Here is a 12,206-nt window from a genome sequence, read left to right on the forward strand (position 1 = left end):
AAGTTGGTGTTCCGCAGGGAGAGACAATGGTAAAAAGTCGGGAATAATGTGAATCACAGGGAATGTGTTAAATTATAATCCTCATATTCTTTTAAATCATGACTGTGCTTCTAATTTAGCTAAATTAGTATCCATTGTTTCTGCTTATGTCAGCACCCATTGAAGATGACGACGAGACTGATGGCCTGAATGAAGCCCGTGGAAAGAGGGACATATTTGAGTGTTTTTGGAATGGACGACTGATTCCATACACCACAGTATCTGAGTAAGGATTTCTATATTGTATATTTGAAAGTCTTCATATATTGGTTATTGTTTTATTTTTCATGTACTTTTACAGAATTATTCATTGTGGAAGAATACTTAAAACAAATCATGCTTTTTCTCTACTTTAATAGCCTCAGTATATAGAGGGTATGTGTGTGACATAATTATCATCATACCCGGAAGTTATGTGGGAATGCCTACTGAGTGGCAAAAAAACTACTTTCTGGCCTTGACCCCATACATCCAAACAGAAAAGTCAGAAAACTCACTTTGGCACTCTATTTGCCACTCACTTTATGCATGCGCAATTGCACATACACTCTATATCTCAACATTGGAGTTATATTAAATTAGGATTCATATAATGACCCTTTTATTTAACATTTTACACCATATATATATATATTTTTTTTAATCAGAATGAGGGGTCTTCAACATATGTAATCAAGGACACCCTTAGCTGAGACAGACAAATTAGAATCGCCATTCCCGTTATGAACGATTCAAAATCGATTCATAATTTTATTTTATTTATTTTTTAGATTTTTTTTTTGTTACAGTTACAGGAGTTTTCACTATATGGTGTTTGTGATATGAAATGTAAGCTTACCCTAGTCACAGTAAACACGTCTTCAGTCATTTTCAAGTTACTCCAGTCACTTCAGTTCAGCATAGCTGAGGTGTCTGTCAATGAGGATCCAGCTGACCCTCTTTGACACTTAATATTACTTGCATCAAGGCAACTCTTGTGTGAGTGACTCTAGTCTCTGTGCACTAACACAAGTAATTGAGTTCAAAAGTTCCTGTGCATTTCATTATGGGTTTCTGCATACCGTGCACAGCTTGAAGGCCACTGACTTAAATCCTTTTATCATTGTGCATTTGTCGTAGGTTTGACTGGTGCAAGCCCAAGCCCAGTAAAGGACTGTCTCTGCCTGCAGAAGTTTTCAGTCGCTTTTCAGGGGTGCTTTTTACAGACGATGCCTTCCAAGTCAGCACAAACAAGCTGACCTTCACTGACCTGGAGCCGAAGCTGAGGAGCAAGGGAACCATATTCACCCGTATTGTCAATGGACAGGCAAGACGACAATTAATACTTTCCCCACCAAATAACGTAAGTTGCGTTAATTGTTTAGTCTCGGCATGCGCAGATAAACGTAAGTTGCGTTAAACTATTAAAACTTAACGATTAATTGTCATTAACTGTCAATAGAAATGACATTCATGTACAGCAACATAAAAAGTAATTTCTGTGTGGAGAATAACATTGGGTCATCATTGGGTCATCTTAGAATCATCTCATAAGAATTGTGGTCCAATTCTAAACAAATTGTCCCGGCTTTATCATTTACGATAGTCAGTCAATCATATTTGATACTGTCTGTTTCAAGTCACTTGTGAGATTCTATGGTACATAATAGAGGGTATGCGTGTGACTGATTGCATTAAATGATGTTAAACAACGTTAAACTCACTTTGCGACACACTTAATCACTCGATTTGCCACTCACTTTATGCATGCACATACCCTCTATATGACGGATAACAAAAATTACAAAAATACAAAATTACACAAGGACATAGGAGCGTATTTAACCCACGCCCCTATATAGTTGTGTTTTAAATGTATCAGTTCTCTTACTTTGGACATCTTAGAAAGTTCCAATTTCATTGTGCCAATTTAAAAATGTGGCTGACTGAATAGAGCGTCCCCTGCGAGGGCACCGGAAGAGAATTTCCCATTCATTTTTCCATAGACGTTTCAGAAAGTATTTATTTAAAGACCTTTTAAGCCTCGGACAAAGCCAACTCAGCTCCTGGCAAATCATGAAATCACAATTGTTTGGGCTGAACAAATAATTAGAAGAAAAGTTTTTCTTCTTTCTAATTATTTGTTCGGCCCAAAAATGTGTGTTTATTTTCATGATTTGTCAGGAGCCGAGTTGGCATTGTCCGAGGCTTAAAGGTCTTAAAATAAATACTTTCTGAAACATCTATGGAAAAATCTATTCTCTTCTGGTGCCCTCGTTGTTCTGAAAGCGAGCGGGACTGCAACGCACTATATCTGACACAAAAGCAGCTCAATTGAAGCTCATCGATACCCTTCAAAATGCCTGGCCACGGATAGAAACAACCAAAATCGGATAGCCCCAATCCTTGATTCTGTTGGGAAGATGACGTGTGACTAGTTGCCGCAACATTAAAAAAAATCTCTTTCTAATCTTAATTTTTAATAACATTCACAGGAACAACGGGTTAAAATCCAGAAGGAGTTCACCCAGTGGCTTGCTAGCTGCCATGAGGAACAGGACAAGCAAGTGAAGTTTGAAACCCCCAAGACTGTAATCTCAAGACCAGATGTGGCCACCAAGAAGAAACAGTACCCCTGGACTACATTTTCCTCCATTGAATGGGATGGCAAACGATACAAAACAGGCCAACTTGTGAGCATTTCTCCTGCCATTTAGTGACTACATGCTCTTTTTGAAATTAATTTGTGGAGATGTCCAAACTTTACACTTCCTTTTGTATAGGTCAAGTCTCAGAAAACGCAACCCATCCTCATCGGCACTATAGTGCATTTTTTGCTCTATGGTACCTATGATGACGATGTCTATGCCACGGTCGGATACGTCCAACTGGCTCTGGTGAGGAACCAAACAATCTTTGTAATCACTATCAAATAATTGTAAAAATAAGCTGCTTTTCTGTATGGATTTACGGTAAATGTGCTAAACTTCTTAACCTTCTCTTGGTTTTCTCAGGAACCAAAAGCACTTCACGAAGAACCCTGCCGAGCTTTACTTATTAGTAAGATAGACAGGACTGCCACCAATTCTTCCATCAAGAAAATAATTGATGGTGAACTAGCCAAGTGAGTGCAAAGAGAATTGAGAGCCAATTCACCTGCTGGCTTGGTATATAGAGTAGTAATAACATCCCTCCAGAAAAATGTGAATACACAATTATGTTTTAATGTGACACCTGCACTCGAGTCTGTCTTGGGACGTTGATGGCACTGGAGTAAGGGTCTCATTGCACCGTATGGGCATGTGAATTTGGAAAAGTTTTGAAAATTCATTGTTAAAAAAATCGTGGGAACCCTGATTGAAAGTTAAGTTGTACCGCATGGTATATCTCTGATCTCTCTTCCATTTAGTTTTAGTCATATTTTAGTCTAAATTTACAGTTGATTTTGTTTACAAAAGATTTTTTTTGTTTGGCATTGATGGAGCATTGATGAGTTTGATGTGTTTCATTGTTCCAGGCTGCCAGATAAGCTGAATGTGAGTTGGCCCGATAAGAACGAATGGCCGCAAAATGCTGTATATGCTGCAGGGACTGCACTAGGTAATACTGTCGCAACGTAGCACTCCAGCCTCACCTTCCCATTGTTCTCAGCCTTGCCCACTAAGTACTATATTGTCGCTGCCAGGCAGAAACCACCTGTAAATGGTGCATTTTTTTTATTATCCAAGGCGCTTTACCTAGATTGTGCATTTCATTCACCCATTCACACGCACATTCATACACCGATGGCAGCGGAAACCATGCAAGGCACCAATCAGCACATCAGGGGCAATCAGAGGTTCAGAGTATTGCTCAAGGACACCTCGACACTAACTCTGGGGGAGCCCGGGTTCGAACTGGCAACCTTGCGGTTACCATCCAGCCACTCTCACTATTTTTGGCGAATAGATTTCTGTAGACTGAAATAAGAGCATACCAAATACGCGTTCTTTACAGGTATGTTATATCAAGTACTGTAGAGGGTTTAAGTGGTAGTCAACAAAAGCTAATTCATCCTAGCGTATGACGGAGGACATTTTCACTATAAATTTAAATATCTGCAATACGATTATTGTTGAGTTCTTTCACGATAAACTATAATTACGAGTATCGTCCCATTTTAAGCTTATTGATCTGCTGCTTTGAATTCAAATCCTGAAAAGAAATAGTTTTGGACATACAGTATGAGGTTTTCACCCAATAGAGACAACGTTGATAGGTATGCATGTTGATGGTGTTCCTAATAATGACACTTGTTGTTTGTTCTGTTTTCAGGGCCGCTTCGTGTCGATATTACGAACAAGAAAGGGGAGTTGATATCCAGATTTCCAACACACAGCAGCCAACAGAAACACAGCAGCACACAGAAACTGGAGATTGAGCTCAAAGTGGTCTGGCATGGTAAGATCATCTGTGTTATTGCATGGCCACCGTGCTCGACTGTCTTGAAGTTGTTGAGCGTTCAATCAGGGTTGGCTGAACCTTTCAAATGCCTTTCAGATTCCCCAATGCCAGCTAATTGTTGGCAGTTATTAACTCATTAAGACCTGAGGCCGATTCTACAAATGCCTTCTACATCAGTAGTAGACATGTGTTCGTGCCAAGGACCTCCAAATAGCTTTATTTGGCTGCAAACCTAGCTCTGGTCCATGGCCCTAATGCCCTTTGCTGCCGTTGCATTAAGGCTATGGGATGAGAAGAGCAGCAGAGCTCTAATGAAGGCATTAGAGCTATGGATCAGAGCTCTAATGAAGGCATTAGACCTATGGATCAGAGCTCTAATGAGGGCATTAGACCTATGGATCAGAGCTCTAATGAGGGCATTAGACCTATGGATCAGAGCTACTGCAAACCCAACAACCCAAAAATGTTTTGTGTCAGCGACTGGGCATATCATGTTTGTTTTAGCAAATTCAATATAAACAAGGCGGAACCAGGGCGGAACATGGCAGAAAGAGCCTGCAGGGACCAATCAGAAGGCTGACAGGGGAATTTTGTTCTTGCAAAATGAACACTTTCATTGAACATCCAAAATGTTCAGAAATAGCAGATGGCACAAAGTGACATGCTGTGAGTGTGTAGATCTGCTCTTTTTGAATAGCCAAATCTAAAATGACATGGATGCTTTCCAGTTTAAATGGGTTAATTATTGCTCTTATCACCAAAACGCATAGATACTTTTGAAATATAGCCGTGTATTAATTTGTCATAATTAATCTCCTTCATATGCAGGTCCTGATGGTGATCAGGAGATAACTTGTCACATAGCGAAGCATGGAGCAGCGTGGGGATACTGGTTTAAACCCATGGGTACTATTCTACTGTGTGTGTGTGTGTGTGTGTGTGTGTGTGTGTGTGTGTGTGTGTGTGTGTGTGTGTGTGTGTGTGTGTGTGTGTGTGTGTGTGTGTGTGTGTGTGTGTGTGTGTGTGTGTGTGTGTGTGTGTGTGTGTGTGTGTGTGTGTGTGTGTGTGTGTGTGTGTGTGTGTGTGTGTGTGTGTGTGTGTGTGTGTGTGTGTGTTGTGGTCATGTAATTTTTTTGACTTTAATGTCCCGTTTACAATATGGTCATCAAAACATCACACCGCATCTCCATGTTTGTGCAGAGAATCTGGACAAGCTCGGGAAGCATACTCTCTACCTCAAAACTGTGCTCGACGACAGCAACACCTTTGGTGGAAAACCTCTTCCTATTTACTCACTTTCATTCACTATCACAGGTAACAGCCCAATGTTCTTTATGTTACTGGTTCTCAAATGTTTTTTTGTGTCAATGACCCCCAAAATGATATACTGTATATTGGCCACGGACCCCCATATAAAAACGTTTTGTACCAGGGACCCTCAGAAGGGAGTATTTGTGTTAAAAAAAATCAAATGTATTAAAACTTCTCCAAACATTTGTTGACATAAAAAGAAAAATAGCAGATGTACAGTCTTGCAGCGTGGCACAAATTGACATGCTGTAAGCTGAATAGTTTTGTGTACATGTCTGATTGCATTATTAATTATAATATTATGAATGAAACATGGCAATATCAAAGAGTTAATTTGCCCTTCGCTAAATCCCACCCCAAAAAGCGATTGTCCCATGCCAATCCAAATAGTTTAGCAACTGTTACTATGCAGGTCAAGCTTTCGCCACCTCATAGCTGTCAATGTTATTTTGCATGGCTGTGTTGTTGAACATATACACGGCTTAATGTCGGGGAAAGTTACACGCTTGACCCACCCAGGTGATGGCAATAATACTAATGACCGTAGTCTTGCTGTGCAACATGAAAACTCCTGTCGGGTAGACGTTAAAAGTTGATTTCTCCCTCTGTCATTCCCTCGTATTTCTAGTTTATTTAAATAATGTCATGCACGTTTGTCCAGGCTCCAAAACTATGGAATGCACTTCCCATTACAATCAGAACTGCAGCCTCACTCCCAATCTTCCCCCGAAGTCTGAAAACCCACCTTTTCAGACTCCATCATGGCCCGTAGCACTTGCCCTAGCCCCTTAGATGGCACTTTATGTAGACTTAGATAGCATTTTATACAGACTTATAGCATGTTACGTAGACAGCACTAGAATTGGGTTAGGGTTAGCCAAGTCTATGGACTTTAATGTTTGTTTAGGGTAGTTATAATGTAATTTTACAGGGGACAGGTTGAGAACCAGTGGGTTATACTAGTATAGATTGTCTGTCCCAAATCAGCTAATCATGATACATTCCCTAACCACCTTTTCTTCTGTTCTTCCCTAAGAGGCAAACGCTGAAAGGTTTGTGGTGTGTGCAGTGACCGCCCCTCTCCATGTGGGGGTGCCATTTGACCTCCCCCTGGAGATCAAGGATAAGTTTGGAAACCCAGCACTGCCCCCTCCTGGTCTCAAACCACTGCTGGAATGCAGGTGGGTTTTTACACTTTTCCTTGCTTTTTGCAGAGTTTGTTCAGCACGTAATCCTAGACTATACTAGCTAACTCTTAGCTGGGGATACAGAGACGTTCTCAGGCAAGCATGAAGAGGAGCTCTCCTTCCCTCCCTCCCTCTTGTCACTCATTGACAATCCCTCTGGTCTGACATAAATTAATCATGGATTAAAGTTATCAGTCGCCACAACTGATTTCAGTCATTTGAATTCCCATAGAATTCAGCATGTCTTCTTAGGAAGCATGTCATGCACTGAAAATGGGCATATAAGCTTGTAGATGGTCCATTTCCTTGTATTTGTTATTTTAAGATGGAATGGAGTATTTGAAGTGCAATAGAACACATGTTGAGTCTTCCAGGTATGGCTCCTTTGACACTGTTTCACAAATAAAGATTACATTTTTCGGACTTGGCAGATTTAATTTGTCTTCAGAATCAGCTTTATTGACACATCACTGTGTGTGCGTGTGCTGCGCTGTGTGTGTGCGTGCGTGCGTGTGTGCGCATCCACAGCTAAATTTGCTTTATTGTGTTTACTTTGTTTCAGTGGCGACGTGGATGTCAGTTTCCAGGGAACCAATGCCAGAGGGACCAGTTTCACCATCACAGGCGTCAAAGCGAGGGGCAAAGTGCACTACCATAGTGAGGTTAGAGAGTAAAGCACTAGTACTTCTAGCAATCCTTGTGTTTCATTTCAAAGCAGTGGTTCTCAAAGTCCAGCGACCCGTAACGGTCCTTGAGGGGGTTCCAAATCCTTTTCAATAGTTTGCCTTCTGGTGTGTAAAGTACTTTTTTAGTTTCCCCCTCAAAACTGTCAATGGCCCAATTCATTACAGAAACAACATTTTAAAGCCAAGTTCAATGCAAAAGTTTTCACAAATCTATAAAAAGCTATTGTCTTTTCCCCCAGTTAAATATAGGTTGAATAATAAATGAATAATGTATTATTTTGCAGAAACAACATGACCTGAAAGTGAGCTTGCCTGGCCTCTCGGTGGACTCTCAGACGGTCAAGATCAGTCTCCTTCCTGGTGAGATTGCATCCGTATTAATTTGGAAGTGGAACAATAAATATGCTTCCAAGAACTCGTATTACAACACTACAATGACAGCTGTAGTCGCAGCACTGTTAAAATTTACATTTTTCAGACGACCCCTCTGGCAAAAACTGCATGCCTCATTTGTTCGTTAACACTGGTGGAAAGTAACTACTCAAGTACTGTACTTGGGGGATATTTTACTTTGAAAAATGTTTGGGGTAATGTAAACATCCCACCATACACACACACACACACAAATTACAAAAAATTAGATAATGAGAAGCAAGTGGTATTGCTACTTGTTGCTTAAAATAAATGTGTGTACTTATTCCACTGCTGCTTGTGAAGCAATAAATGGGCCAGTGAATGTGAACTATTCAGTCATAATAAACACTGACTAACCTGGGGGTCAGTGATGAGAAGAAACATCCTTTTGTGCTGATAGAGCGGTGAAGTAAGGGGCCTTTTGAGAGGTTGTAGTCATGGCAACAAAGTGTGCCAGATGTTGTACAGCTGTGGTTGTGGTGACTAGAAGCTTGACCGGCCGTGTGTGTGTGTGTGTGTGTGTGTGTGTGTGTGTGTGTGTGTGTGTGTGTGTGTGTGTGTGTGTGTGTGTGTGTGTGTGTGTGTGTGTGTGTGTGTGTGTGTGTGTGTGTGTGTGTGTGTGTGTGTGTGTGTGTGTGTGTGTGTGTGTGTGTGTGTGTGTGTGTGTGTGTGTGTGTGTGTGTGTGTGTGTGTGTGTGTGTGAGTGTGAGAGAAGGGGGGAGGATGGGACATGTAGACATTTGGGGGGTTCCCAGGTCAACAAAGTCAGTCTGTATAACTAACACTGGGTCCTGAGCTGTGTTGTTAATGTTTTGCAGGCAACCCTCATTCCATCTACGTGAAAGGAAAGGACAAAGTCATGACCGTAGAGAATGGCAACCCTATCATCTTCGATGTTGAAATCCACGACGAAGCTGGAAACATCGCGGCTCACCCCAAGCTGATTGTTTGCTGCGAGGCATGTTATGTTCCGTGTTTATGATTATCACTGGACATCGGTTGCCAGGCTGGTACAGTCTGTGGTTGTCGTGGAGCAAAAATAATCCTGTCCCGTTTGAGAAAAATCAATCATGAATGCATTCCTCAATACTAAGAAAATGGACCCATACGTGTCCATTTGGTCCAATTGACTTTAATTAGCTACCCTTGCGATCGTGCTAACTAAGCTGCGATCATCCTTGGATTTGCTGCATGAGCGATCTCTGTGGGCATCTTACATCCACATTTCACATGTTAACTTAATAAAAAACATTGGATCCAGCTCAGCAGACAATATCCCACTCAAGAAAGTAATAAAGAGTGAGAGGCGTTGTCGGTGAGTCAGTTCTCACTCAGTATTTAACCCGTTAAGACTCGGAAAGCGTAGACGACGTTATACCTTTTAAAACCCGGGAAAGCTTTTTCCTGTTTTGGTTTGTTTTTGTTGTTGTTTTTTGGCAGGAGAAGAACGAATTAGATTTTCTGAAAGCTTAGGTGAGATGGCCTTTTTTTAAATCGCCCTCAGGTCTAAATGGGTTAAGTCATCTGGGTTGAGCAAGAGTGTTTGTCATAGAATGTTAGTCGCCAGTGTTCGTCCTCCATGTTTACCGTCTCTTAGACAACCCCACCGGTGGGAACCATTACATTTCATTTGCAGAGGTTGGAGAAGGATGAAAATAAGAAGGCCTTCTTATTTTCATCCTTCTCCAACCTCTGCAAATGAAATGTAATGGTTCACTCCAACATTCACTCCAAACAAAGAGACAACCCTACAGCATATGTTCATAGTCTTTGTGCCTTTATTATTAGGTCTTCGACACGATAATTCCCATCAGCAAAAACAAGGAGGTAAAAAGGTAACTATAGTAAAAAGTGAAAATGGCGCTCTCACGGTTCAAACGGGATCAAGACATTTGAAAAATCAACACATGATCCGGGCACTCGGGAGTAATAAAGAGGATTGTTTTTTAAATTAAAAGCCAACTGCCAATATGTTTCGACCTTGGGAGGTCTTCATAAGGTGAAAAGTCACGTGCTACAGTAACTTCATCTTAGTTTAAGTGGAGGGAATAGTGTAGAAGCTTCCGGGGTTCATTTGCAGCTTTTCCAAAAGGCATTTTTTTTACTTTAATTATATTGTTCTGTTGGTAGGGTGACATGTTAAAATCTGACATAAAAAAAACCTCACTGTACAGTGACATGTGCTCTACTGTGTCAGATGATTTATTATTAGTTTTCCCCTGTGGTGTTCCAGGTGCAGCAGCTCCCATCAGTGGCCATCGACTGCAGTAGCACGGGAGCCGGTCGCGTAACCACAGAGCCGATAAAGCTGAAGAACATGAAAAGAGAGCGAAGGAATCTAAAGGCCAAATTTGCTGTGCCTGTAAGTTTTTCCGTGGCTGAAACTTTCATGGATTAAGGTTCTCAGTTGCTGATTCCTAAACGAGGATCCTGAACGTGGCGACTGACATTTGGATTCCATAGAAGCCAGCATGTCTTGAATGTCTTCTATGAAAGCATGTTGTGCAGTGAAAATAGCCTATCTACAAGCTCTCAATGCATTACTACAAGCTCTCAATGCATTACTACAAGCTCTCAATGCATTACTTTTACTGTTATTATGTTCAGAAGCATCTTCCATAAAATCTTAACACTTGAATAAGGACATCCACACACGTCCTATCAAATAAAAGCGAGGGGTGCCTGGGACCCCTTAAATATTGTATTTCTTTCATAAATAGAGAATCTTTAACGCAATAGGAACTGCTCCTGTTGCAATGTTGATGATGTCATATGCCCTTATGGTCTAGCCCTATGGAATGTACAGTATGGAATGCATATGCTAATAAAAAAAACAACTTAATACTTCCTAAGAATAATCTGAGCATCAAAGCAACATTTTAAATACTTTTTATTTACATTACAGTCATTTAGCAGACGCTTTTATCCAAAGCGACTTACAATAAGTGTATTCAACATAGGTAGGGAACAAAAACTACTAATCACCAGAAGTCTTTAGTGCATTTTCTGCAAAAACAAGCAACCAAGAGTATACCTAGTGCTAAGGTAAAAGTGCAATATATCAGCTACCTATTTCCTTATTAGCATGTGCATTCCATATATTCCATAGGGCTGTACCACACAACTGGGGGGAGTAAAATCTCATCTACTTAGCACCCTAACACCTTTATTCTGAAAAATTCTCCGGCACCCAAATTGTTAATAGTCTTGAATATTTCATATGAAAGCAAAAGGTAAGCCTCGATCTGTGATTTCTTCACCTGCTTGGCAGTTTGTAGAACAGCAGGAACAATATTACTAAAACATCATGATTTTATATATTGTGATAATTGTTTAGGAATCAGTGCTAGTGTATACCGTTTCACAAATCGCACATTGGGTCATACAAACATTTTCGGCAGTGAGAGTTTATTTTTGTATTAATCCATGAACTTTGGACATGTCTCTCACTGTCTTCCTGTGTTCATTTTGACAGCAAAGATTTGTCGTTTTAGTCAGTCTTTTGATTAAACATCCATTTAGATTTAGTCATCTGAAATGTTTGTTGTGGTCTATTTTGAGTTGACTTTAGGCAACTAAAAATAGACCACAACAAAAGTTTTTAGTAGGCTAAATCTACAGTTTATTTACAAGCTACAAGCATGGTATCTCTTAGTTCTACTGGATCTCTTCTCAACTAGTCCCTCCCCTAACATTTAGTCTACTTTTTATTTGTTGACGAAGTTGTCAACACCGCTGTCATCTTCCTCCTTCTCATCCTTCTTTGGCGCTGTTGTTCAGAGTCAGAAGGGCATGGCGGCCGTCATGAGGGAGGTCACGGTCGTCCCCAGCACGCGGGTGTCCCAGGTGGAGATCTGGAGTCAGGAGGGCGAGGACGAAATGACGCTGAAGAACAAGGAGAAGATAGAATGGGTGGCAGGAGACTCACTCGAAAACCTATTCTACAGACTGTACGACGAGGGAGGCAAAGCAGTGCCTCTCTCCGAGGAGCATGCTGCACAGATCAAGGTGTGTCCGTTATGGAAGAAGTGCTCACACTTTTTAAGTGTGTAAAAGTAATGTAAAAGTACTCTGTTACGTACTTGTTATAAAGTAGGTTTTCTCCTCATTTGTCTCTCTGAAAAAAGCCATTTAAGTATGAAAATGT

The 12,206-nt window shown here is 40.8% G+C and overlaps 1 protein-coding gene across 3 annotated transcripts in view; it reads left to right on the forward strand.

Moving 5' to 3' along the window:
- Positions 1-12,206, forward strand: part of smchd1 (structural maintenance of chromosomes flexible hinge domain containing 1) — a 46,140-nt gene that overhangs the window by 14,588 nt on the left and 19,346 nt on the right. For all 3 annotated transcript variants that reach the window (XM_079489763.1, XM_079489762.1, XM_079489764.1), the window contains exons 12-26: positions 154-265; positions 1,159-1,345; positions 2,514-2,711; positions 2,802-2,915; positions 3,033-3,142; positions 3,536-3,618; positions 4,333-4,458; positions 5,290-5,367; positions 5,662-5,775; positions 6,809-6,953; positions 7,522-7,621; positions 7,930-8,005; positions 8,878-9,017; positions 10,293-10,421; positions 11,840-12,067. In XM_079489763.1, coding sequence (XP_079345889.1) covers positions 154-265; positions 1,159-1,345; positions 2,514-2,711; positions 2,802-2,915; positions 3,033-3,142; positions 3,536-3,618; positions 4,333-4,458; positions 5,290-5,367; positions 5,662-5,775; positions 6,809-6,953; positions 7,522-7,621; positions 7,930-8,005; positions 8,878-9,017; positions 10,293-10,421; positions 11,840-12,067 — 1,940 coding nt within the window. The remainder of the gene's footprint in view (positions 1-153; positions 266-1,158; positions 1,346-2,513; positions 2,712-2,801; positions 2,916-3,032; positions 3,143-3,535; positions 3,619-4,332; positions 4,459-5,289; positions 5,368-5,661; positions 5,776-6,808; positions 6,954-7,521; positions 7,622-7,929; positions 8,006-8,877; positions 9,018-10,292; positions 10,422-11,839; positions 12,068-12,206) is intronic.

Source organism: Electrona antarctica, assembly GCF_951216825.1.
Source record: "Electrona antarctica genome assembly, chromosome: 20".
Classification (NCBI taxonomy): Eukaryota; Metazoa; Chordata; class Actinopteri; order Myctophiformes; family Myctophidae; genus Electrona; species Electrona antarctica.